Below are 27,977 nucleotides of genomic sequence, written 5' to 3'. Positions count from 1 at the left end.
GGAGGTATTTTATGTTGGGAAATGAAAAATTGTTTTTTTAGGCAGCATGTGCAGATATGTCTGTGCATTTATTACCAATAATTTAGACTTTACAGGAATAAAAGGAAAACATTGAGCGTTAAAAAACAATAAAACATCTCTCAAATTATAAAAGTTAAACATTCTGCCTAAAGTATTTCACATAATGCCAAAGGATGGAAAGCAATCAATGAATGGCACAAGAAATGCTGTGAAATATTCCAGTGATTTTCTGGCAAAAATGTCAAAGTCATTCATGCGGAAGCTTTAAAATGAGGACTGACTTCTATAAAAATAAAAATAAAAAATTGTTTATCTTTTTGCAAAATAATTTGTTAGGAGATTAAACAACATGAGTTATTTCAGGCAAAATAGACAATCAACAATATTGGACATTACCCGCTTGGCTAAAAGAAACAAGTGGCAAGTATTTCCCTGAGTTACAAAAACCATAACTATTCAAATATGTAATAAACAGCTGAAAAAGCAACAACATTGGGTCTATGACCTGGTATACTCATATTCTGCTTTTGCAGCTTTGCCTCATTCATGCACAGACTTCATTTTATTCATTTAGCGTGAAAGCTTTTCATTAACAAGCACCCATCCATTCACGGGATCCCTTTCATGGTGATCTGAGCGTTATTTCCGAGCACCGCTGAGGCGAATCCTCTTAATTGAGAGGTGTCAGAAGAGGCATCTGTCAACAGAAGCCACTAAATAAATAGCTTTAAGTGAACAAAGACCAACTCCATAGCTCCCCCCCCCTTTTTCATAACTGTCAGTTGCCGAAACTCGTGTTGAGGCTCATTTCATTTATTATCACTCACAGTCTTGCATGCAGAAATACAGTACATGTGCAAAATACTGTGAGTGCTATTTGAATTTTCTGACGAATAGAAGATCAAAGGTGCAGCAAATGATCACTGAAGGTTTGTGAGAACGCTGCAGGCAAATTTTGAAATCTGACCAGAGCTTCAGAAGTCTAAACCCATCATTGTGTGTGAGCTCTAGAAACCGTGTGTTACTAAGTACTTCAATTTGGGCACCCATTTTTATTTTTAAATTTAAATATTATTTAGCCAAATTGGTGCAATTACAAAAGGAGATATTTGCTTTGTCTTTTCAGCTAAGAGTGGAGGTTCTTTAAAATCTTAAATTTTATCATCTCCATGGGAGACATGTTTATTTTTTTCAGGAAAAAAGCATCATTCCGGCTGACACACACGGCATGACAGCTTTTATGAAAGCAAAGCTCTGCAGTCAGTCCTGCTTGGTGGAATTTTGGATAACTCCTGTCAGCTGCTTTGTTTGCTTGTAGCTGCTGTTGCAGGACACTTGAAGAGCGAAGTCTGTTGACATCTCTCAGCGCCTTGGTCTTCCTCTGTGGGCTTGTTGCTGGAAAGACAACAAGTGCTTCATTCCAAACATGTCATGCAGAAGAACAAGCAGAAAAGCCTGACACCAAAAGCTACTTTTTACAAACTGCTAGTGTCTCAGACACTCATAGTCCAGAGTTGACTGTCAAAAAGAATGAAATATCCACTCAATGGTACTGTCAAGCCTCTTTCAATAAATAAAAGACAGAAGCAGAGAGAGCGCAGACAGGAAACGCGTCATGGCAGCTCTAACTGCACGTCTGACAGAAATGAGCTATATCAACATCTGGTTCCTGCTGCAGTCCTTCCATCACCACTCTGTGTTTAACACTCACCTGTCTGGTGTGGGTAACATGGGCAGGCCGCCCATGACCCTGGGCATGGCCATGACCTTGTCTTTGTGCACCGACATGCATGTGACCATTTCCATGATGGTGATGACGGTTGGCGGCCACCGCAGTGGGCTGACCGGGTCTGCCTGACCATGGCTGTTGCCCCGTGTGTCTTACTGGCAACGGGCCTCTAGCGGGGGACCTGTGCTGGGTACGCTCCTTGGGGAGGGTCTGAAAATCCACCAGTGGGATTACAGGAGGAGGGGTGGGTGGGTGTTGGGCTCCAGTAGCTGGAGTTTGAGTCTGTGGCTGTCTGTTGCTCAGCAAGGTAGCCTGGGTCTGCTGTCTTCTACTCTGGAAAGCCTGAGCCCTCTCCGTGTGGACTTTGAGGGCAGCCTGGGTTAGGCTGCTGGGATTAGGCTGGGCAGAGGAGTTTGGGGCTGGAGCCAGGCCGCCTTGTTGAGGTTGCCTGGCAACATTCCTAGCAGGCTGTGGCTGTGAACCATGGTTCAGTGTTGCTTGTACTGGTGCTTCTATGCGTTGCTGGCCCACTTGCGCCTGCCGAAAGTGATTAGGATCAACCAAGGCTCTTGTATCTACACCCTGAAGAGCCTGGACCTGCTCTGCTGTGGGTGCTTGTGACACACCGGCACGGCCTGCAGAGGCTAGCTGGCTCGTTAAAGAAAGTGCCTGAGGGTTACTGCTGCGAGTCATTTCCTGCCTCAGGGCAGTCTGGCTACCTCTGATGTCCCGCTCTGTGCTGTGACTTTGAGCACGGGGGCTCCTTTCTGACCGATGGGATGGTTCAAGCTGTGTAATACGGGCATTTGGATGTCGATGATCAGTTGTACGGCTGCTGGACTCCGTGTCATACAATGGCGGGTCACGCCTGGGTGGAGTCCTACGACGGGAAACAGTTTGGTTTGGAGGCTGGGATCTGACCGGTGCTCTGACCGGTGCTCTGACCTCCTGCGTGTCTCTATTTCTAGTATAGTCTGTGGTGTCAGATGGGTATTCAGGCGAGGCCTGGGTGCCGTTTGGATATGCTGGTGTTCCTCTGAGGCGATCCCATGGCATCTGTCTGCGCGTGGAGCTCGGGGTTGCTTCCTGCACTCTTGCAGTCCTGTGTAGCTCCTGCTGGTTTGTCTGTGTGTTAGCATCCTGCTGAGGAGCCACATTACTGTTAAAATGTGTGTAACCAGTTGGGATAAGTCCAGGATTATCCAGATTTCTGTTGACATGACCATTTAACCCGGGGTCACCTGGATAGAGGTGGTGTGGGATTGTGGGATTTGACTGTCTTGTGTTCAACAGGTTCTGCTGCATGGTATCAGCTGGATTGATAGCAGGAACAAAGCTCTCTGGCTGAATCTGTTGGTTATTGGGCGGATACGAGTTCAGATTTAAGTTAATTGTGGGCATTTGTGCATTTGGTTCTGTAGTCCTCGGCAGCGTGTTGAAGCTGACCTGAACCGCAGGTGGCTGCCCGCCCTGGTTGTTGCCAGCCTGTATGACAACATTGGGATTCGGCTGCTGTGTGTTTGGCAGGTTGTTTGCATTCAGAGCTTCAGTGTGCGTGAAAGCCGGGTTGTCAATGCCATTGTGTGGGTTTGAATTAGTCCTCTGAATACCATTGTGTAGAAGTCCATTTGTGAGAGTGCGGCCATTATGTAGGAGTGTGTCGTAGTTTTGCCGTCTGTTCACGGTGAGCGTTTGTGCGTTGTTCTCACGCTGTATTGTGTTTAGGGGGACGGAGCGCCGTGTCTGGCCATTCCCAGGATAAATGGGGGGTTCGGGACCTGGTTCCAAATCCCCTCTAGCATTTGGTTGTGTAGCAGGTGGCTTGAAAGGAAAAGGAGTAAAATATCAGTAGAGAAAAGTAAAAGAGGAGAAAACATTTTTCAGGGTTTCTATCAGGGATGCCACAATTCTCAGTTCAAAGATAAATCATATGTTATAACATTGAACCGAATTGTGAATAGGTAAAGTGAATGGTTGCATCCCTGCTGTCTATGTTTACACTGAAAGTGTCAAACACATACAAGAATGCGTTAAAAGTCTATTCTGCACATGGTGTTCACTATTGACTTTTGCTACCCAATACTAGCGCTTGTCCACCAAATACAGTTGGAAGAGACTTCGTACGAAATGTCAAAACAATGCAAATCTCATGAATCTGGCTCCAGACTTTTTCTTTTTAAGCTCTACTCTGATTTTTGAAAGACTTGGTGTCATAGAATTTCGGCCAGACACAAACCGCAATCATTTATTTCTCCTTTATGATATTTTTTTAAACGATTGGCACTCCCATGAATGAAAACCAAATCTGATTCTCTGATAGGTCAAAGTTTGGCCTGGTTCAACTTTCAACGCACGTTCAATGTCTGCGTATTTAGTTTGTAGAGCCAGGAAACCGTTGTAAAAACATGCGTAGCGACAAGTGACCGTGAAAGGAGTAATTTAAACGTGCGTTACCGTGGGCAACTGGCTTATAAGCAAATTTAAAATACGATTTTTCTGAATTTCTAGGTTTTTGTTTTGTAATATACAAATCATACATTTAACCGAAAACAAAACCGTGACCGCAAGGTAAATCAATCAATCAATAGATCAATCAAGATTTGAACCGAATTTTGGGAAAGTGAATAGTTGTATCCCTACTTTCAATGCCATTACAGCGGGGATGTCAAACTACAGGCCTCATGAGCCGGCTTCCTGACGGTTTTCCAGAAATCCGGCCTTATCTGCTGCCAATTACCTGAATCAGGTGTGTTTAGCCAATAAGGAGATTCAAAGGCAGGTTGGTTGGAAAATATGTTGGACACTGGCCCTCGAGGCCTGGTTTCTGACACACGTGCATTACAGTGTTCCCTCGTCAAATTGCAGTTCACCTCTCGCTGTCTTTTTTTATACAGTTTGTTGTGTTCTGCCTCCTGATTGGCTGTTGACCTTGTTGATCAATCTCCTCTGTGTCACATTTGCCTAAATCGCGATCAGATCTTTGTTTTCATTTTATAATACAGGACATATTTTTCTATGAAGGTTTGAAATTTGAGAGCTTAAACAAGAGAGAAAAGTGTCACAATGTTAATATTGTGTCTGAGAAAAGTGTATAAAGTGTGTAGTGAGGAATTTAACAACCTTAAAACATCTATAGTCTTACTTCATAGATTTCACATAGCACCGGTTATTTATGGAACTTAAATCCTGCAATAAATGAGGGAACAGTGTACAAACCAAAAAGAGAAGTCACTATAGAGAGGTGTGCACATTTTAAGTGGCTTACATTGGGCCTTTGATTCGTCTCAGTCTTGGGAATAAAAATATTATCCCTCTGTCTTTGTTGAACTGTAACAAAAGTAAAAGGAGAAATTACCTTTAGCAATGATCTTTACTACAGTTAAAGATCATTAAACTCACCAAATCAATACTAAATGTGCACAAATTGCAGCATCGGTGATCACACACACACAGACTCACCCCTCTTCCGTCGCACAAGACAGATAAGGAGCACGATGAGGAGCACAATGATTACGAGGAGCAGGAAGGAACCAATCACAATCCCTGCAACTTCCCCACCGTCTAAACATACATCTGGAATGGAAAGAATGGTGTCACCAGGCAAGAATTAATAACGATAATGAGTCTGGAGCCCAGACTGAAAAAAGAGGAGAGGAGGGTTCTAAAAAAATAAGAACAGTGAAGTGATTTTAAATAGAAAAAGATGGGGCGGCTAAAAGAAAGGGGTAGGTCATGGAATGACTTTGGCCACTTTCTCAGCAGATCAATCTCCCAGGATAATTTCTGTCCTGCTCCTGTCCTAAAGACAGATACTGCAACGAATTACCAAACGGGCCTCCATCATTAATGACCACAGGGGGAGTCAATGCTCACCATAACTCACCTACAACAGCCAAGCTAGTGGTCTGTTTGGACGTGCCTCCGGTGATGCTGTTCTTGGCCGTGCACGCATATTTGCCGCTCTCGTTGGTTGAGTATGTCTGAATGGTGAGCACCCCGCCATCCGGCTGACCGGATATTGGATTTCCATTGAATTCCCATGAGAAGATGGCAGGAGGGAGTGAGACGGATGTACAGGTGAGACGCACCGCCTTTCCCACTAACACGTCCCCTCCTCCAACGCAGTTTTTGCTTGTGTCTTTGGTGAGCACAGGGGTGTCAGGCCCGTCTGGTGGGGGAGGATTAGAGAAAAACGTCAGCAATAAACATGTAATTAATAAGCATTACCAATTAAATGCACAAATTATTTGTTAAACTGGGTCTTCTAGAGAGCATTTAGGGTTTAAATACCCTATCAGCATAAATCTCTGTGGTTAACCCCCTTTGATCTTATTATGCAAAGTTATGCGCTTAATGTTGCATCTAAAAGTTGCAGTGAATACTTATTCAGAATCTACTAAAAAAAAACAAGTTTAAAATATCTATACACAGTGGAATTAAAGAGTTCTCCATTAAAATCCAACACAGTCTGAAGAAAAGACTCCTGAAGACCTTTCAGTGTTCTCTGAAAAAAAAACACGTACTGGGCTCTTGGTGTCTGTTTTTTAATACTGTCTTTTGTTTTCAAAAATAACCTTGACAACCAAGTTGTGTGACATCAAAATACATTAGACTTTCATTCGAAGCTGTCATGAAATCTAAATACCTGATGACATTGATCAAATTTTAAGATTTTAGCTTTTCCAGTCTTGTTTGTTTTATCTCCAATTTGGGTTTTTCACATAAAACATGCAATTTCAGGATTTTTTTAAACAAAAATTGATATAAGAAAGATAAACATGAGTCACCATACACAGCAATAATCAGCTGCTCCTTTACAGCTGTAATCAGACAGCAGGGTGGCAGCAGGCAGCGATGAGTGTGGAGATCACACATTTTTTTCCTGGATCCATTTCTACTGATGAGTATTTCTGGAGCCGTTAACAAATACATTTCCTTTTTACTTACTTTTTGAATCTATATTTGAGGTTTTGAGTTAAAAGAAACATTTTTGAACAGTGATTTGGTGTAGAAATACTCCAGGATCCCACGATAAAACTGTGGCTTAAGAAATAAAGACGCGATCATCAGAAAAGACAAAAACGGTCTTGTGAGCTTATGGCAGAATGTGTTGTGCAAGGCGAGTGCAATCTGTGCGGTGCAATGTGGATAGGGAGATAAGCAGCAGCGTTTTGCTGTGGTTACAGCAGATTAGCGGCCTCTCATCTTGGTTGGAGTAAACTCACAGTAGACGGTGAGGCTCCGGGTGGCGGTCTGAGCGCTGACAGGGTTGCTGGCCGTACACTTGTACTCCCCGGCATCGTCTCTATTCACAGGGTTGATGACCAGAGAGCCACCTGAGATGGTGATCCTGGAGTCGGCTGTGATGGTTAAGCCTCCTTTGGCCCACTGGACGCTAATTTCTGTTCCAGCAGTCCAAGCACAAGTCAGAGTCACATTTCCTCCCTCCACTGTCACTGAGGGAATAGACAAAGTCACCCCGGCAACCGCCTCTGTAAGGATAAAATATGAAGAGAAGGAACTTATATTTTATCAAAGAGCTTGAAAATCATAAACACTGAGAAAATGTTTCTAAAGTAACCATTATTGTCATCATTACTATAGGTATAGGGCCAGAATGGATGAGCAAGAAGAGCACACTTCAAAAGTTGGACAATGGAGTGCAGTTTGATGTTTCTGTTGGGGATAATTTGTTGTAATCAAAGCAAAGAGGGAGTGGAGAAGGGACAGCGTTCAGATAGAAGCACAGATGGCAAATAAGAGGGCAGACGGTGTGAGTGGTGGCTGAGATTCCTCCTGACGAACCGCCGACGTAAAATAATTGGACAAGGAGAAGAGGGAACGGGGGAGGACTGTGTTATGAGGAAACTACTGCAAACAAACTGAAATATTAGACCAACCTTTAAATAGCTCTAATTACTTGTATTTTTACAGAGCGCCAACTGACCTGCTAGACAGCAACAGTATTTCACATTTTAGGCCCTAAGCAGCTCATCATTTCAAGAGTGTGTGTGTGGCTTCAGGAGGTTTTGAGTCGTGATCATCGACTCCACGACAGGAAGCAGCAGTTGGGAGTTTGGAGAACATGACCTTTCAGCAATAATAGACTAGTGCTTCAAACATTTCGGTCACTCTGGCATCCCATTAGCGCTGGGGGTAAGAAGGATGAGAACAACTGTTCGTCATCCCTCCACTGTGGGCTGAAGACACTCAGCCGCCCAGGCTCCACTGCCGAATATGAAACTGGAATTATTTGCTCCAAATGCAGCATCACTTTCAGACAAATTCTAATATCCAAATCCAAGAACGCTGCATATCAAATGAGTTTTAATTAGCATGAAGCCCTGAGCTACTTGCTTCAACTCCCCTTCTTTTTTTCATTAATCCTACCTCACCTTCTATGGGTCACTAATTTCATTGTACCTCCCAGACTAATTCTGTTTCTCCACAAATCTCCTCTCTCCGCTTCCTCATGTTCCTGCAGAACGTTATCCCTTCCCTCAGTAATCTCATCTATTCAGACACATTTCTTTATCTCTTACCAAACACCCTCAGCTGAACTGATCTGGAGTTGGAAGTCTGGCCTGTGGTCCCGACAGGAGTAACCTCCACCGAGTAGTTCCCAGCATCCCTGAGCTGGGTTGACCCGATCCGGAGCTGGTTGGAGGTGATGGTGACCCGACCGAGAAACTGCGTCACAGGGTTAATGTTGGAGGTTCCTCCAGACCAGGATCCCAGAGTATCCAATCCATTGTACTTCCATGTCATGGAGAAGATGCTGGTTGTGGTCACCACAGTGAAAAGCGAGTCGGTTCCAGTTTGAGTCAGAACCGGATCTGTCTGGAACTGGATCTGCACCGGGTTCTGTGCCAGCACATTGGCAGACAAAAAGACTAAAAAGAAAATACAAAAAATTTTAAACCTTTTACTTACAAGATATAAAATGTTGTTCTGTGTGTGTGTGGGTGTGTGTGGGTGTGTGTGCGTGTGTGTGTGTGTGTGTGTGTGTGCATGTGTGCGTGTGTGCCTGCGTGCATGTGTTTTAATAATTAAAGAACAATAACCATTCATGTTTATAAGAATTATGTGGAGTGTTATTAGAAAAAAAAAAACAGGATACTTGGCGTTGCTATGGTTGACAGCTTTACTGCTTTACCCAACAACCTTTAAAACTGCTTAACAAATAATAAGTTATGGATAAAACACATTTTTATCAAATCTTTCAGGTCAAAATTCAAAGTAAAGCTGCAACCTCTGGTTTTGACAAAACTATCGAGTATAATCATTTTAGATTTAAAGTTTTTCATTTATCAAGGCAATACAGAGGCCCCAGTTAAAGGTTGTGTGATAATATCACATCCAGGTTATGTAACAGTAATGTCCTTCTGTCTGGACTCTTTATAAAGAAAAATTCCTCAGGTCCAACTGCTGCAAAACTCATTTTCAAGACTCATGACTGAAATCAGAGAGGTTATATAAGACACCACTGTCTTTAAAGGTTGGTTTTGTCCTGTAGGTTAATCTTAGCATCATTTTATCAGTTTTAAGCAACGCGAGTTAAAAGTTTAGGCAAATCATTCTATACAGATTCAGGTATACCAATACTGGCCATTTATGAACAGAGAGGATGCAAATACCAGATATGAAAACACCAATATGTACATAGAAACATGCATTTATGCTCACATTAATAACAGGAAGTTATCAAAGAAAATGAGCAAATGCGCATAAGCAAAAAAAAAAACACAACTAACAGGTACAAAAACAAGGTTTGTGGGACTCTGGTCACAGGAACCACAAGGTGAATTAAGTAATGTACTCAAAAATCTTTTTTTGAAGCCAAATCTGAACCAAACATTAAAACAATGTAAAGAAAGGTAAGTTACTGCTGCAATTGAATATAGATATAAAAACCAACAAAACAAATACTTTGATTTAATTTGCTTGAAAATTGAAGAATATTTTGATTTTTACGGATATTCAGTCATAATATCTCTATCTGTGCTACAAGGATATTGTTAAACAGCCACAAGTGACTTGGCACATCATTAGTGCTTTCACTTGTTCTTGGACGGCTTGTACAAAGTCAGCAAACATGTTGTCCATCGGTAGTGCAGTTAATAAGTAGGTAATAGTTAACATGTGTAACTAAATAACTACAAAAAAGGTCCCGCTGCAGACTTACATAAAGAAAAACATTACAAAACACATTAAAACTGAGCAAAAGTGATTTTTTGTTTTTGTTTTTATACATTTGATGCAGGTTTTCTAGTAACTGAAAGATTTATCACTGATTTCCCCAATAAACCACATGAGAGACAAAGCTGACAGTTTCAACTGAAAAAAACTGGAAACAGCTCCCATCCTCAGTGCAGGCTGAATCACACAGTATTGCATCTCAGCTGCCAATACAGCAGCAAAATTGATATTCAATAATTAGAAAGTGCTGCTGATTATTGCTTCAATTATTAAATTTCATGCGTGAACAGCAGCCTTTGGTTAATGAATAAATTCAAGTATAATTTGCATTCCAGAGCTAAACCACTTTGCTTCACTCACTGCATCAGCAATACTTTTTTGTAGAACCTTTTCACCAACATAAATACAAAGAACTATTGTGAATTGGAAACTAAACTCTAATCACTTTTCAGAATATTTAGCAGCAACAAAAGAAAACTTTACAAAAGAGAAGTTTTTAATTCCTTCAATTTCTAATTCCTCTATAAATTAGCTCAATTCTATAAATTTTAAAATCTTGTTTGTGAACTTCTTATTGGTAAAGGCAACTATAATGCAGATAGTTTCATTGTTTTTAAAATCCTTTTTTGTTTTTCTTTCTGTCTCATTTTCTATGTAGCGTGGAAAGTTTGGACCTGGTCTTGCCGGCTTTGAAAGTAGGCCCACGTTCTTCCCGCCTCAGGCATGCAGGGCTGGGCTGTCAGGCATTTCAGTTTCTATGAATCATAAGACCTAGACAATGCTTTTGTCAAGGTGTGTTTTCATCTGCTAAATGAAACGTTAACACGGTAAAGGAACGCTAAACGGCTTATGAGATCAGCAGTTTGTCCTTTTTTGAGTTGTTGCTTGTTTGTCATTGTGGATTTATTAATCCTTTTTTTGCATGTTTTCTAATGTTTTGGTTAAAGCAGCTCTTTGTTTTAAAAGGTGAAATAATGCCTTAAATGATAATATTAAGTTAATGCTACAGCAGTGTCTATCAATTAAGAGGTTGGTTTAGCCAAATGGGTACTTGAACATGTTCCCTATCTCTAGGTAATGGCCAACTTTATTTTCCAATTATTACCAAAAAACTTGTTTGCCATTATGGTAGCACTTCCAGTACAGCCAAAATCCCCAAATATTAGAGATGGATAAATGTCAGAAACATTCTGTCATTTTGGACCACAAAGTTGTAGATAAAAAATAATAGACATGATGATCAGTGAGACCTTATTTATACAAGTTCATGTCTTTCAGATCCAGCAATGTGTCCTGGCAAATAACTTGAACATCTTTAGCAACGAAAGCATCAGAGAGCCAAAGACAGAAGAACAGACAGACAAGCTTTAGACAACATAACTTTAGTCTTATTTTTGTCAGATAAGGACTACATATTTTAACTATTTTTGGTTTTAGGGGGATAAAAATATGTTTTGTAAAAATGTAATTTAGTTATTTAGCTATTTATCTTGTGATTAGTTTATTTTTTTTTATTGTCTTTACTGATGAGTGAAGGGGTTAGATGGGTATTATATAAGGTTTGACTGATTGATTGATTTCAAGCTATTTAAAAAAAACAAGGGTAAAAAAGACAATTAAAAAGATAGATAAGAACAGATAGTAAGATATCAATTCATACATTGATTAGAACATAAATAAAAGAAGCTGATGCTATCTGCTTGACATTATTGCACTTACAAATACAGTAGGCACACATCACATGAAATCCATTGAATTTAATGATTTTGAAATAGAATTTGAGCAATTAAAAAAATTTGATAAATGGCTTGAAATTTGATTAAAAGTTCTTCTTTTTAATCTTTTTCAAAGCATTCCCAATGGGTTTCTACGTATGCTGTTTTTAGTCCAAAACAAAAAGTTGTGGCGAGCAGGACCATTAGTACAGAGTAAGCCTGTGCATATTTCCCATGATCCATTTGTTTTACACCCTCCCCCAGTAGCTTACAGCCTCACACACTCACAGACTCCCAAACTAACATTAGCAGTGCAACGAAAATGGCGAGCAGGGCAACACAGAAACCGCCCGGCGTATTTTCCATATAACAAATACGATCTTTTTCAAACTACATTTTTTCATCTGCTTTTGATTTACAATAATTTGAATATAGAAAAACTCAAAGATGCAATATTATGTGTAATTTTCTTGATTTATGTCCTCCATCATGAGAGTAATGCCACAAGAAAATGTTAAATACACCCTAAAAAAAGTTAGAATTGGAGTGGGTCTGTAACTTTTCCTTTACTTCTTTTTTTTTTTCTTTTTTTTTTTTACATAGTTGCCATAGTCTGGTTCTCAAAATACATTTCAGTTCATTACTTTTTCAGGCAAAGTTCAAATAAATGTGAAATTCTTATTGTTTATCATCAATACATATTGCACTATTGTACTGAATTCATAGTGTACACTAATAAAACATAGATTAATACAGTTATTTATAATTATAATTACAGTTATTTATCGAATATAGCCTATAGACAGACAATAAATTTGAAGTTTCTTTAAATCTCACAGAAACTCAGATGTAGGAGCCAGCCCTGAAGGCATCACGTCACTGGGTAACCGGACTAAAGAATGCAGCCGCGCAGGTTTCACGGCTCCAATCTAATGTTTACACGTTTTGGAGACATAGAATCCTCTCTGCTTCGATTATTTCTTATTAGCAGACCTTTTTCTTCTAATATTAATGTGAGCTGCTAAAAAAAATGCAGAAGAATGAGAGAAACACGTTAAATACCTGCCAGCAGAAAACAAACATGAAGCAAAGGTTGTTTCATGATTTCATCCGTAGCGGTCTGCAAAAAAATAGACAAATAAGATGACACACACGCTAATTACTTTTTTTTTTTTACTTTTCTTGTACTTCAAACTGATTTTCATAAATCCTACCGAAATATCTCCCGTCTGCTTTCATTTTGAGCTGTGATGAAAGTCCAATTCGTTTCGGACTGACGTCTGTCTGACCGTGAATGCAACTTCCTGTCTACACCTGTCAACACCACACACCTGTCTTAAAGAGCCCGCGACCATTTAACTGACAGACTGAAAAAAACTAACGTCCTTTTCAATACAAGTTTAAGGAGTACAAGGCGTTTTTTCTTTGTTATTCTGAAAAAAATCTGCCTGGGGAACTAAAATTTGTCTTGGTAATATTTCTTAAAATTAAATGTGATGTACCGCCCTTTTTTGACGAAATTAAATCTTTAACTTAGCTATAAGCACACAAAATTAGGCAGATTGTTCTGTTAATTGGAAATGTGGCTTAACATCAGCGCGTATTAATGAAAAAAGAGCTTTAAATCCTTAAAATACACATTTATATATGCCTTCCCCCAAATATATCCTATTTTAAGTGCTACAACAGCCTACCTATTTTTTATTATCGACCACCATAAAGTGAAACTAGAATTAAACATTTAAAGATATGTTTGTCTTAGAATTTACATATAAATGTTGGTTTATTTTCAAACTTCTGTCCTGGTAATGTCCTTTTTGAGTCAAATTAAACTTTCTGGTTTCCTAAAAAAAAGGTTTGTTTCTTGTAACACTCACCAAACATGTAAAATGTTATAAATAAAAATATGATGTCATGTCAATTCATTGGAGGTATTACTTGAAATAAGAATTTTTTTTCTAGATTAAATGACTCAAAATTGTTGGGTTTCTTGTCCTAAAACAAGTAACAATTTTAAACAAAATATTACTTAATTTTGTCGTTTACCCGGTTTAATAAGATATTTAACCGAGGCACTAGACAAAAATATTTTGGCGAGATTCTGTGTTTTTCCAGTAAAGTAAAATGGTTTTCTTCCCTTTTTCTTTGAAGCTTTTTGTTGCTGGATTATTTTCTATCATTTTTGCTCATAGTTATGGTCTAGAGATGACATTTTGAAACATAAAAAGACAATAAAACAACAGTCTTTTTTTGTTTAATGGGAGAAATGTGCTTTACATCACAGAAAACCAAACTAATTTCATTCTCTGTAGGAAGCAAGAGTATAAACTAAGTTTACAAAGGGGAACATATCGGTGCTTTGCAGTTGTGTAGTTAGTGTCACCCACTAAACAACTCTTTTATCTGTAGACAAAGATCTCTGTTGGATCCACAGCTGCGATGCCGAAGATTCCCCACAAATTGTCTGCAAATACAAATGGGTTTATAATCACTTTTAAATCACTCATCTGTACGCCCCAGGATGTAGCTAAAGTGATAAAATGCTGCACTAACCTTTAAATAAGTCATGCAATTATGCTCCAGTGTTCTAGTTGTGCAAAAGATGTGTAGCTCAGATGATCTCATGCCTTAGAGCTGCTTTGTGTTGTCAAGTCATCCTGTATCGCGAGATCAGCTGAGATTAAAGTGGAGTTTCATTTGTGTATCTAATGGCTGAGGTAAAAAATGACTTTAGAGTGGGAACTTCCCAATGTAGCACAATTGTTGGAATTCCCCGTCTTTTCTCAGTTCTGTCCAATGAACAGTTATTGGAAAAAAGGAAGAATAGAGAAAGCCATTTTCTGGATTACCTCCTCTCAACAATAGAGCCAAGACAATGCAGGGGTCCTGCAGTGCAAATGGTGTTTGTGCAGAACAAGATGTTTCAAGCACAAAGGCCATTCCAAGAAACAGAGGTTTGTGTTCCTCTTATAAAGAATCCCATGCAGTTTTACAAACAGTAACAGAGTGTGAACGTCTGGAGATGTTGCATTGTTCAGGGAGAGTTTGTTTGGGAGAGAGGTCAGCAAAAACAGCGTGACGAGCAGGAACAGGAGGTGTGTTACTGTATTTTACAATAGATCGCACACTTATTAGAAGCACAAAGCAGAAAGAGTTATTGAAAGTACAGGAAGGGCAGAGAGGGGGCCGTCGAGGGGGAGGAAACAGCTTCAAGACTGACGCCTGCACCCTGACAAGAGCAGGAACGTCCAAAAAACACTGTTTTGTTTCTCCTACTGTAATGAGAAAATCTTTGGAACCATAAATCTACCCTCAGGATGAACTTTGCTGCACTTTGAAACCTCACCACAGGAACGCAGAGTGGAAAAACCTCGACTCTGTTCAACTGTTTGTCTCCTTTTTGCATCGGTAGGTGAATCCTATTCAAGCTGGTTAACTGCAAAGTAAACAACAGGATGGATCCCAGGGTGTGTTTAATGCATGCAGGCAGTGCTGCTGTGCTGCTCCCAGTGTTTGGGTTCCCTGTGTGTTGTGTTGGAGCTGCTGTGCAGGGGGGATTTGAGTTTTGACAAATGTGTGGCTCTGTAGCTCAAATATGCCATTTAATGAGAAGTGTCACATGTAAATAGAAAATACATTAACTGAGCATTTTTATTAGGAATGTTTTGCTTTCTTTTGAGTTATTAGTTGTGCTGCAGCATTGGTGTACTGTAGAGGGTAAAATGTTCTGCACAAATCCTGCTTCCTCTGCTTTCTTTCTGCAGCTGCAGGCGTCATGGATGTGCAGAATTTCCTGTGCTGGAGAGTTGCCCCACTGTTTCTCTTGAGTAAGGCTTCTTTTTGTAACCATGATCATAATTGTTTATAGAAAAAAAAAGATTTATCCAGAATTCTCACAGACATGATTTCTAATGTTTCTTTTTCAAGATACACACCAAACATCCCATTTTGCACCTCTTGTGGAAACACAAAGCAGTTCTGCTAAATGGCCTCTTGCATTAATAACCACAGTTGCCTTATTTAAACTTCCCTTATGGCACAACCGTGAAGTTGAGACACGTGATTTATAACTCTTGAGGAGGCTACACCAAGGCTCACCAAGCTTTGTCTGTAAGGACAGTGGTGAGGCTTGATTGATATCACATAAGGCTTGGCTGTCATCCACCATAAATCATCACTTGAGGTTCAAATCAGACACTTTCTGTGCATCCATACACGGAAGTCTGTAAAACATGCAGTATTATTGCATAAGCCCTGCAAGGACTGAGTCCATTTATTTCTTTAAAGACCCAGTCTGACAATTCTTGTGCTTTTTACTGTTTTTTAACATGTTTTTTGATGAAGAAGGACTTATTTAAAAGATAATTCACCTTAAATTGCATTTCTAAGTATATCTTTATTTAATTGTTGTGAATCAGGAGTAGATAAATGGCTTATGTCATGATACCTGCTCGACATCCACTTGTAGGTGATCTGTGTACGTCTTAGTTTTCCTCGTCTGAAAAGTCAGGGATTCAGATGAGACATTAGTGTTTTAAGTATATGTACGGATAATTTAATAAAGCAGACGGATAAATGATCCGATCTCTGTCCACAGTGACTTGTGGGCTCCATTCCATGTCTGTGCACATCATCAATGAGGAGCCTGTGCATGTAATCCCCGGCTCTAGTCTGGTTTTGAAGGCCCGGATTGATCAGGGTCCCCTGGAGGCGGTTTCCATGGTGACCTGGGAGCGGAAGCCCGAAACTGGAAGTCCTCCGGTGAGGGTGACACTGGCCACTTGCCCGGGCAGGAGCCCCCAGTGCACTGATTCAAGGCCAAACATCCACGTGAGCGTGGAGCAGCAGGAGACGACACTGGAGATTAATGGATACAGCAGAGCAGACAGCGGCGTGTACGCCGTGACTGTGACAGATCACACCGGAGCCAACATCACTGCATACTGCATCGTCAGAGAATACGGTACAGAGCTACGTGGAACAACATTATTCATCCATACAACAACTGATCTGCACTCAACCTGAAAAAATGAATAAAAACAATCATGATCACACAGTAATTGGAAATATTAATCGCTTCCTTTCATAAACATAGCAACAAATATTTCTGGAAAAGTTTTAGTCACGCCAACAAGCATTAACATTTCTCAGATATTCACCTTGTTAGCCGATGATCATTTCGTCTAGTCTGAGATCAGCTAGTTTAATGAATGTGCATTCATTTCTCATCAACTTTTATTATTTTCCCCTAATTGTGGATGACTCACTCAATCAATAATGTAAAGCTTTAATTTAAATGCGCCTGAAGGCTCATTATTCCTGCTCCACTCTTTTTCTCTGCAGGATGTCTGTCTCTGCTTTTTCTCAGATCTGACTCTAACCGTATCAATTTGTCAGCTCTTCTCTTCTCTTACATCTGCTCTCAGCTTCCAGGGATTTCCATCATCTCACACTACATTATACCTCAATCTCTGATCTCATTATGGTCTCTGAATCTGAGCCAGTTTCTCCCAACAGCATTAAACATCTCTCATGATTCTTTGTCTTGAACCCTCTTGGTCAGCCACGCACCATTATTCTTGTTTAATACCAGATGAATGTCCACAGCTGAGCATTTCATGCGGCCTTTCATTTCTTCTCAGTGCAGAGTTTTTACCTATTGTCATATTTGAACCCATCGCTGCAGAAGCTGTTCATCATGTTACTGTCAGCATCAACATGTCTCACTCTGTGCTGGTGTGTGGGGAGGCCTGGGGGACGGAGCCTCACTTCAGCTGGCTGTACGAGAGAGCCGCCATCAGCCAGACAGTGGGGAGGGTCTCCAAGGATGGAACCACGCTGTTTGTCATGAAGTCTCCCATATGTGGCCACTTCACCTGCACGGTTAGCAACAAGCTGGGCTACAGCTCTGCCACCTACACGGCAGGTACAGGCTGCTGTTTTTCTGTCTGCCTTCTTTGTATGTATGTGGGATTTGGAATTGGTTTATTTCAAGCAATCTTTTGAATTATTCAATTTTATGGGTACAGACTTCTTGTTCTGGGTTTTCATCCTACTTCCTCATTGGGTTTTCTTTATTTTTTTGACTGACAGCACCTTGTGGGACTCAAGGCAGAGGGATGACGGTGGCAGTGGTCTGTCTCGTCTTTGTACTTATGGTGTGTGCAGGAGTGTTTGCATTTCTTCTGTGGAGGTACAGTAATGCACAAAGGCACTTTGTCAGACACAAATCTCATTTCAGGCCATGCGCTGATGACAAAACCAGATCCATGAAAAAAAACAGACTGGTTGTAACTATTTTAAAAAGGATAAAGAAAACAGGGGGGCACAGACGGAAACAGCAAAATGTGACATGGCGTCCTCCCTCACGATATGCAACATGACAGGCCAAGCTGTGTCGACTGACAAAACAATTCTTATTGAGTGTGTTGAGCTGCGTTTGTCATTGCTGTTTGATCTAAATGGAACTTTCTTTTCAGGAAACGCCGGCACAATAACAGGGGAGAGAGACTGCATGAACATTTAGATGACACCTTCTAAAATAAGGCCATTGCCATTTCTCAGAGGAGAACGAGAAACACAACACGGACTATAAGGGAGGACCTTCCTGTCCTGTGAGCCGGGTGACCTTACACTGCATTTTGAACAATGGCAAGAGAGAACTGCTTTCTGACAAAACAAAAAAATCCAAAAGTTGATCCTTGGCATGAAGCAACAGCGGTGTCCTTACACTGCCTCCTTTTATGAACAATATGAAACTGCACCTTTTTAAAAAAAATAATTTTGTACATTTATTGTATCACAGTATCTTTTATTGCCTTTAGACTGAAACACCTGAAGATAATTATGATACGAGCATCCAAAAATCTCATTTCAGTTTAGAAAGACTGTAGTTTTTTATTGCTGTGTTGCAGATGAGCAGAATTTAAGATCTGAAGGAACCAATGTAATTTTGAGGCTATAAAATAGCAATCAAAGAAAATAGGTTTTGAGTATAGCTCTTTAAAATAAACGTATGTGTGTGATGATGACTGGTTAGATGTTTTGCTAAACTTCCTGAAGGAAATGGTGAGCTGCAGTCACAGTAATTGTGCCTTTATGCCTCGCTTCCAGGATAATATCTCCACGAGTGCTACCTGGGATTACCTCCGGACCTGTCCATTCTATCCACGGTCGCCTCGTCAGCTGTTCATGCCCGCTCAGCCTTCACAGAAGCCTTCCAGCCACGCCACGACTTCTTCCTACTCACCTGCAGCCTCAACCCGAAAACCCCTCGCCTTTGCAAGAAAAATAAATCAAACTACTTACCATAAACTTTCCCGGTTTTCCTTCCGGGTTCTAGCATCTGGGTCGGTTTCAAAGTCTCGGATACCATGACACACTTGTTGCTATTGCATTTATTCCTGAAAAAAAACATCACATATGCATTACATTCTACATGAATCCTGGTCAAAGAAATAAACAAACTTTGACTCTTAAAGTTAACTGTGATAAACGTCTCAAAGCCTAAATTGTCAGTTTTGTTGTGAACGTGGAGGAAAAACTGTTGTTGACTTGTATTTGCCACATTCATGAGCCTCTGCAACCTTTATTTGATCTTGCTAGTCTTCAGATTCTTTTATTTTAATTCCTTTAGCTTAAAAACACAACATAAAAAAGGTTCAAGCTGTCACTGTGTATACTGTTTTTTTTTAAACTTTTCTTTGTGTTCCTTTTTTATCTTTGAAAACAGCAGCTTGACAAACTGTAAAATTGCAGTTTTAGTACCCATTGTATTGTTTTAGGATTAAACACAGCCATGTTTAGAAACACCAGCAGTTTGCCTTTACTTTTTTACTTTTCTTTACTTTTCTGTTGGTCATGTCGTGTAATTGTTTTCATGCATTCATGTTCATGCTTGTTTCGTTTTCTTTTTATTTCATTAAAAATTCGTGGATGTTGCAATCTTATTTAGATTTTATGTCAAATATTCAGCCCTTTGGTTTCATATGTTTAAATTTAACTCGTTTTGCTGCTTTTTTCAGAAAACAGAAGCTTGTGATGTGAATGTGATTTGTGGAGCTCAGATATATTTACATATCTGCTGTCATCCATGTTTATTTCAGTTTTACTTTTGCTTCTGGAATCGAACAAATTGTTCTTGGGTATCATCCAGAAGCATATTTTTGTATCTTCCACCTCTGTGAACCACAGTGCAGCCAGCGCTCTGAAGCACTCTAACCTTCAGTAGTGTTAATGTTGAGCCTCGTGGAGGAAAAGGAAACAAAGAGGTCAAAGGAAGGGCAGGTTTTATTGAGTTTGGAGAAAAAAAAGAAATAGAACAAATGTCGTAGAATCTGTTATGTGCTGGTGGGAGTTTTCATCAATACCTTCTATAACAATATTTTAAACTATGAAAAAAAGTTAATTTTCGTCCAAAAGACAAAACCTGAGTAAGATTACTGGAACAAATGACTCCTTAAGACAGAACAGTGGAGGACTCCATGCAGATGCTTGGTTAAAGGTTTTGAATGTAAGCAGTGTGCTGAATTATACTGCAGATAAACGGTGTCCATAATTCCTCTGAGGAGTAATTTGACAGCGTATAAGCTGTGAAGGAGTGCAGAACATTCTCAGTTGGTTACCTCCCCCAGATTTGTGTCAAAGCCCTCTTTGCCACGAGTCTATTATCCCTTGTATTGGTAGTCTTCTGTGTGCTGGCCTGCATTAATTCTCCTCCCATCATGCTTCAGGAGAGATTTAGGAACAGGGGAGGTGTGTACATCATGTGGAAGGGAAGCTGAAAGCTAAAGAGCCCAAACTGGACATGGGAAAACTGAGATGGATCCACCAAAAACTTTTAGTCAGGATGCCACCAAATCCATACCATCAGAGAATTTTCCATTTGACTTATTTTTCTAAGTAACAACGTGATTTATAACGAGATTAAACTTTTTTTTTTGGCTTAATGCAAATAAATGGTTGAAAGCAGCAAGAACTTTCTTGAAGGAGCGTTCATTAAGAGCGAGATTGCCTTTATTCCATTTTTATTGGATACGTGTCAGTGCTTATTATTAAGATTCTCAAGATAGCTTTTATTGAATTTGAATCAGGGAGACATGGAGAGAGACAACATTACGACCCTATAAATAGATTGTCTGATAGTATTTGGTGAAGTTCATTTACTTGATGTTTTTAAAAAGGAGAATTGTGCTTTTTTACTTTAGGCTAACATGATCCCATTTGTGCTGTAATGAGTATTTCAAGTATTTTGAATTTAAACAGACTTATAGCACTCAGCTGACTCAAGAAAGAGCCAGCATTCAGCAAATGTTGAGCACAGGTATGCTGGACTTTGGGAATATTTTATATTTTGTACATTAGAAAGTCATATTCTGTCTTCTAAGAAAGCTTTTTGGTCACAGTAGACATTCCTTTAGTAAATGTATTTGGTAAGCAAATCGAAAAGCAGCTGAAAGAGACAATTTATCAAATAGGGTTTTTTTTTGCTTCTTCGTGTGTTAAAGATGTTAAATACTACTCTAAAAAAAAACATCAATATGCAGCAGAAACAAAATTAATTCCTAAAAGTTGTGCATTTGATACACCTTTAAAAAAGAGGAAAACAAAATTTCCGTCATCTTGCTGCAAAAGCCGCTTCCTGCCGCTACTTCAGTGTCTCTGTGAGCATTCAATAGGGGTAAAAATAAAAGCAAGAATGGTCGATCTGTTATTGTCTCGATGAAAATCTGAAAAGTATCATATTAAGCTGGCTGCTTCGCCTAATGCACTTACCTTTAGCTTGTAGCATAACAATAGTAGTACGTCACGTTTCCCAGCATGCTTTGCAGCCAATCACCGTGTCCCTGTAACCAAGGTGTAACAACAAGACCAATGATTGGCCGCAAAGCATGCTGGGAAACGTGACGTACTGCTATTGTTATGAAGCGGCTTTTGAGCATATCCGCATGAATGACATATGACGTGAATAATTATTGCGTTCGAACGGATTAATTATTGCGTAAGAGCTAATCATTTCGAGGGAACGGAATAGTATCTTGTGGGAACGGAATAGTATTTCGTACGAACAAGATATTAATCCGTGGGAACAAGATATATTTTAATATCTTAATGTCAGGACAAGGGCTCCGTAGAATTCACACAGTTCTTTAGATGGGACTTCCTGCTGGTCCCTCACCACTCGTTAATATCCATCTGCTTCAGTGGGGCACCTACAGATTCAAACAACCAGAAATCTGCCTGTGTTCACTGTGTGGATCCCAAGAGGAAGTCCAATGATCCATGAAACATACATGTGAAACAGAAATCCCAGTTATTCACAGCAGGAGCTTTAAGACCGAGATGTTGCTGGAAAATCCTGAGTACAAAGGGGATTGCTGAAGGCCTGACAAAAGGAAAATAAATGTGGTTTGAGAGAAATGTGACTTGAGGTGTGAGGCTGGCGGCACCTTGGACTGTCCATTACGAGGTCACACAAAAGTGGAAAAAGAAGAACAAGCAGGCGCTTTTATTCTGAAGGACATAAGAATCCCCAGCAAGCCTCTTCTGTGACAGACAACTAGAAATTGTGCTCTAATACAGAAACTTTGCAGCATTTTAAAATCAATATTTGCTGCTGACTGGGAGCTGCAGATGCTAAACCTTTACACAAAAACGGGCTTCAGCAAATGGTGGGTTTTCCTCTGCAGGCCGACGTGTGATCATTCTCTGCACTGCCGAGTCGTTGGTCATCCACACGACCAGCAGACAGCGGAGCACAGCCGGGGAGTCAAGTTGTTTTCCCTTCTATATCACCCATCCTCCTGATGGGAGCAGCAGAGGTTGGAGGAAAATGGAAAAAATGTCACACTTGTGATAGAGCTTCAACCAAAGTTCTGTAGAAACCACAATCACAACAGATCATTGGCCCTATCCACATGTTATCCTTTTCCTCCACACTGCAAACTCCTTGATACTTTCAAATATGTTAAACCTTGCTTTTAGTCATTTAACATATTTTAAATGGCGTATACTTATACTTGTATAGCGCTTTCTACCTTCTTACGAAGGCCCAAAGCGCTTTACAGTCAGAGTCCCATTCACCCATGCACACACACACATTGGCGGCGGCTCTGCTGCCGAACACTAGCGCCAACCTCCCACCAGAGGCAAGGTGAGGTTCAGTGTCTTGCCCAAGGACACTTCGACACATGGGCGTGCAAGGCGGGAATCGAACCTGCAATCTTACAGGCATGGGTCAGCCGGTCCAACTTTACTAAAATCATTTTCTCATGTCACACTTTGTCCTAAAATGACTCATTTCCACTTATTACACAACTTTTTAGTCACTGTAATCAAAAATGAACTACAACACAAAAACCACAAACCATTTGCTTTGAAATAACACAAAAAAATACCTATTATTGGGCCGTGTAACATTCCCTTTTGGGTAATTCTATCCAACAGAGCTTTTTTTAAGCTGACTCTTTTAAATGCTAGTGTGGAAATCCTTGTTTTTAGATTTTATTATAAGATTTGTCGAGTACTTTCTGGTGATTTTCTGGTGACAAAAAACAAACAAAAAAGAAAAGCATTGATCTTGGGTTCCGCAGGGTGAAGATTATTTTAGAAATACACAAAAGCCTGTTAAGCCAACAACTACAACTATTTTTCTTCAAAGATGGCAGAAAGATCATTTTATACTTATTCCAATTCTAATTCCAAAAAAGCCTGCATAAACAAATTCTCATACCCCATCCATTAAACCCTTTTTTCAAACTAACCAGACTCCCCTAAATGAGCCAAGATCTGAGACGGTCTTAAATCAAAGCGATCCCACTCGTTTGTTCCATTTATAGCTACAAGGTCAAAGCTTTACAGATGCATCTAATCTTCATTAGCTAATCAGGGAACCATGCGGAGAAGATGGCAGGAAGCAAAAGAAAACAAAGAAGAGCGGGTGGAAGCGGCAAATGGCAAAAGAAGCAGCTGATGTTTGAGCCGTGAGTCAGAACAACCTGCAGTGTGAAGACTGTGTCCATTCTGCTCTGCGGGATGGGATAGGATCCAGCTGTCAGAATCTACATTTATTTGCCTCGCAAACGATAGACATCGTGATTAAGACGGTTATTGCAGCCGACACGCACTTTCAGCCGATACTCCTTTTTATTAAAAGCACTTATGTCACTGCCTTAGTAATTATGATAAAGTGTTGGCAGTCGGAGTTGCTGCTGCATCACTAACTATCGGTGCAACATTGTCATTTTGCAAATGGTGAAATGACAAAACAGTCCTTCAAGTACAGTGACTTAAGAGACACTGAAGAAAGATGGAAGAAGAATTCAGCAGAGTGCGGCCTCCAGGATGACAGCCTCTCCAACACTTAGGGATCTAAACATCAGCAAAACTTCATTTGATCCATGAGGTTTACCTTGACAGTAATGTCAACTGTGAGATAACAAAACAATGCTGAAAATCTGTCACCGTGAAAAACTCCTCCACCAGCCTTACAGCAAAAGTAGGAAACGTCTTCAGCAACACCTGTGACAGTGTTGCGTGGTGAGTTCAGTGCTCTCATCCTGCTTCAGGGTACACATTTCAACTTTTTTAGCTTTTTTCTAAACAAAAACATTTACGGTTTTAAACTTTTTGTTCAGCTTTCGATGTTGCCCTCGAGCTGCAGCCAATAAAAAAAAGATATTATAGTTTGTTTCCACCATTTTCAGACTTCCTGGCCAAGTTTGACATCACCTTTTGTGGGCGTGCAAAACCTTAATTTCCTATCTTATCCCAATCCAAACTGCCACATGCAAAATAAAAAAAAGCTACAGACCTCCTACACTTGCCTGTTAATAATACCATTGCACCTTCATGAGAAATTTTCAGGTAAAAATGTAAAAGCTGCATTAAGGCTCACAGAAGAACACTTGTTTCTATAAATGGCCTTTCTTCCCAATTTAAAAAAAAAAAAAAAACTGTTAAGGAATGTGCACCATCACTTTGTCAAATGCACGTGGGTCACCGCTCAGGGACTGACGGTTAGGATGCGAACATAATCCGTGTTCAGTGCCACCCTGCAGAGCATCTGGTATCAGATAATCCATCTCGCCACATTTAAATGATGCTGCAGCTGTGCTGATCTCTTGCTGTTGGTTATTGCTCTCTCATTATGTTGCTCAAAGTTTAGTGCATCCCCAGATCCTACAAAATATTGATGCTCTAAATGCGTGGAAACATAGCGTTTAATTTATTCTCAGTCAAGTGTGAAAACAAGAATACATGGAGGTAAAAGAGGAGGAAACTTTTCACTCAACCTGTTGAATTTTGCATTTGATTCAGTGAATGTTTTTTCAACAAAGAAATCTCCATAAACATTCAATTATCAAATGAAACTACAAGTTACAATTTTATACTTAATTATTGACATAATATCAATAATTAAATACAAAAAAAACAAATACAAATTAAAAAATAAAATAAAATAAAATAAAATAAAATAAAGTTAAAAAAAAGAGTCACTCGCATTCCCCGTCCACCCCGGTAAGAGACACTGTAAATCTTTTTTGATGTTACGATAATTAAAAAACAACAACAACGGCTGCGTCTCGCTGATAAAACGGTCATTGAAAGAAAAATAAATGCGTCTTTTGATATACTGATATTATCAATAAAAGTGCTGGCAGTTTGATAGAATGGTAGAGACCACTAATCTTGGCTTTAAGTAACATTAGATACAGCTTCCAGTCAAATTTATGGAAGCACTGGAAGGACTGTCTTCTTATTTATCCTTGTAGCTAATATTTATGGTGTGGTATGTATCAGTAATGTTTCTTATTTTCTTCTTATTCTTTTAATTATTTTTTTTTTTTTTTTTTTTTTTTTTTTATTAACTATTGTAATATTTCATATACTGCTTAACTTGTGTATTCTTGACACTGAGTTTTTTAGAGAGTCTGTATTCTCTTCTTTTATTGATTGGACTGAGTCTGGAATAAATTCCATCTATCTATCTAATGACGCATCACTAGAACTTCACCTCCACCACATCAGTTTACTTGGCATAGAGTTCAACTTGGGTGCTCGCCGTCTGAATGCATGAAATGCACGTTTGTGTCGCCATTCCTAAAGAGAAAACAAAAAGGATGCCATGTACAGTGAGCGTGTAAAATGCTCAGGAACCTGTGTTTGAATTGGGATCTTATGTTGATTCATTTGAATTTTCTCTATCAATTGACAGCACCATGTAGAGGAAAGGCACTTTCTGTGGACTTCGTATCCCTCCTTTATCACTTTCCACTATAAAGAGAGCCACCAAACTGGGAAAAAAAAAAAAAAACAGCTGACGGCAAATGAAAAACTTCTTATTCCAATAAAAATGGAGACTTCCTCAGGAGAATCTGACATGATGTCATAGTTAAAAGTCTAAATTAGTTTGTAATTTTATAGAACGGGAAAAAAAAACAAATAAACATCTTCCTGCTCCTGTCAAACACATCTGCTGACTTCATTAGGTCCTACAATGGTCAAGTGGATGTTAGCTCACTACCAGCTCATGTTTGCAAAGCTGATGACATTTTAAATGTGTGCCCAGCAAACACATCTGGTATGTAAACATGTGTTTAACTGCCCCCTCCCCGCTGCTCCACATGTAAATCACACAACCTGAACATCCATTTCAGACAGCAAAGCTCTAGATTTTCAATCTGCAACCAAATAACCTGCCTAAGAGAGCTTCCACTGATCAGCTTCAAATCCTTCCAAACATGCATGAATGAGTCCGAGAGCCCACTAAATAATGATCCTCCGGGTCTTAACCTTTCCAACACCTCAGAGGCGGGTTAAGATTGTACAGCCATGGAATGTAGGCCAAAAGTAAAATTACAGGCTTTGACACACTGCAGATTTACGGCAGGCCAACTTCCTGGAAAAAAAAGGCAAAAAATGTCACAATTTGAAGCAAATCCACTCAGGATTTACCACAAAGGAATGGAGAACTGCTGCTCGTTGTTGCATTATTCCTTAACCTTTGAATGGATCTCAGAAGCTTTCAAAAACTACTTGTCGTTTCCGCTCTACCTCATTAAAAAATAAAAATAAAAAAAGGAGCAGGCATCAGCACCATGGAAAACAGAACATTCAAGAGTCTTATGTCGGCAGAACAACCGGCTCTGCTCCTGACGTCAAACAAGTTAATGAAGACTTCATTCAAAAGGTTTTCATGCCAACGTGGTCTCCTTTCTGACAAGCCTCCAACTTACGAAAGAGCAGAGAAATAAGCATTCAGCATCTCACAAGATTTTTCCAAACATGAAAGCATGAGGTGTTGAAATCCACATCCCCTCGATAATGTCTTTGTACGAATGTGAAACTGCTGATTGTAATGTTTAGTGCATTATTCTTGCTTAAGTAAAGCATTTCAAATCAAAATTTGAATTAAATAAACAAACACTCCAAAGACACATCCCTAGTTTCGACAACTGCACCTCTGTTCACACATAAACTACACACTTTACAGAGATACAGAAACAGGTCAGGCCATTGTAATAATAAAACTGCGTTGTTTTTTAAACCATCACTTAATATATTTATTACCAAGATTAATAATTAGACTACTCTTTTTTTTAAAAATGAGTGGTGCGCCTTAAATGTCAGATACGAGGCTTGATGACCATGAAGGAGCCAAAATGCAGAGAGGAGGCACACGTTCCAAGGCCAGGGTTTATTAACATGACAGAAAGCGCTGCCAAGGAGTGAAACCAAAGAAAACTTACTGTGGGCTAACCAGGTAACCAGAGCAGAAGACGGCCAGGGAAATGACAGTATGGACCAGCACCAGAGGAAGACAGAAACAAGACTTACATACAAACAGGACTGACAAGACACAGGTGAAAACAATCAGGAGAGATTGGGACCAGGGAAGTTGAACTCCAAATCATGACATTCAAACATTACTTTCAAAATAAAACAGGAAGCAGATCTCAAATCATGACAAAAACAAAATGGAGGAAACAACTAAGGTAAAAAAAAAAAAAACGTGACTTTACATAATTTAAAATCTACAAAAATACTTTCGATCTGACTTTAAAAAAAAAACACTTGTTTGATTCTAGTGACATAATAAACGCTTAAACCCACTGGCCTCCACACTGGAAGGCTGTCAGTACAACAGCAAAGGCAGAAGCTTATGTTACACCTCACTGCTCAAGGGATCGTCCGCCAATGTACCATTCACAAGCTCTAAACGCCGATCTAACCGCAAACAAAAGCAGAAATCTTTGCACGAACCTTAGCAGAATTACCTTCTACTGTCCTTTCCAGGACAGCCCCTGGAACTG

The 27,977-nt window shown here is 39.8% G+C and overlaps 2 protein-coding genes across 2 annotated transcripts; one reads left to right on the top strand and one right to left on the bottom strand.

Moving 5' to 3' along the window:
- Positions 1 to 49: 49 nt before the first annotated feature.
- On the bottom strand, positions 50 to 27,517 carry si:dkeyp-97a10.3 (uncharacterized). The gene is made up of 9 exons (XM_078932762.1): positions 27,414 to 27,517; positions 18,973 to 19,067; positions 8,293 to 8,643; positions 6,976 to 7,242; positions 5,634 to 5,918; positions 5,210 to 5,323; positions 5,016 to 5,077; positions 1,733 to 3,571; positions 50 to 1,416 (listed from the first exon to the last, which is right to left on the bottom strand). The coding sequence occupies exons 2-9, from the start codon at positions 19,037 to 19,039 to the stop codon at positions 1,384 to 1,386; spliced, it is 3,018 nt and encodes a 1,005-aa protein (XP_078788888.1). The 5' UTR covers positions 19,040 to 19,067; positions 27,414 to 27,517; the 3' UTR covers positions 50 to 1,383.
- Positions 15,003 to 18,357, top strand: LOC144981255 (uncharacterized). The gene is made up of 6 exons (XM_023964074.2): positions 15,003 to 15,072; positions 15,429 to 15,491; positions 16,262 to 16,627; positions 17,351 to 17,590; positions 17,758 to 17,857; positions 18,144 to 18,357. The coding sequence occupies exons 2-6, from the start codon at positions 15,440 to 15,442 to the stop codon at positions 18,202 to 18,204; spliced, it is 819 nt and encodes a 272-aa protein (XP_023819842.1). The 5' UTR covers positions 15,003 to 15,072; positions 15,429 to 15,439; the 3' UTR covers positions 18,205 to 18,357.
- Positions 27,518 to 27,977: the final 460 nt, after the last annotated feature.

The sequence above is a fragment of the Oryzias latipes genome, chromosome 16, assembly GCF_053564925.1.
Source record: "Oryzias latipes strain Hd-rR chromosome 16, Olatipes_Hd-rR_3.1".
Lineage (NCBI taxonomy): Eukaryota > Metazoa > Chordata > Actinopteri > Beloniformes > Adrianichthyidae > Oryzias > Oryzias latipes.
The sequence above is the reverse complement of the archived record's forward strand: the minus strand, read 5'-3'. Positions and strand labels throughout refer to the sequence as shown.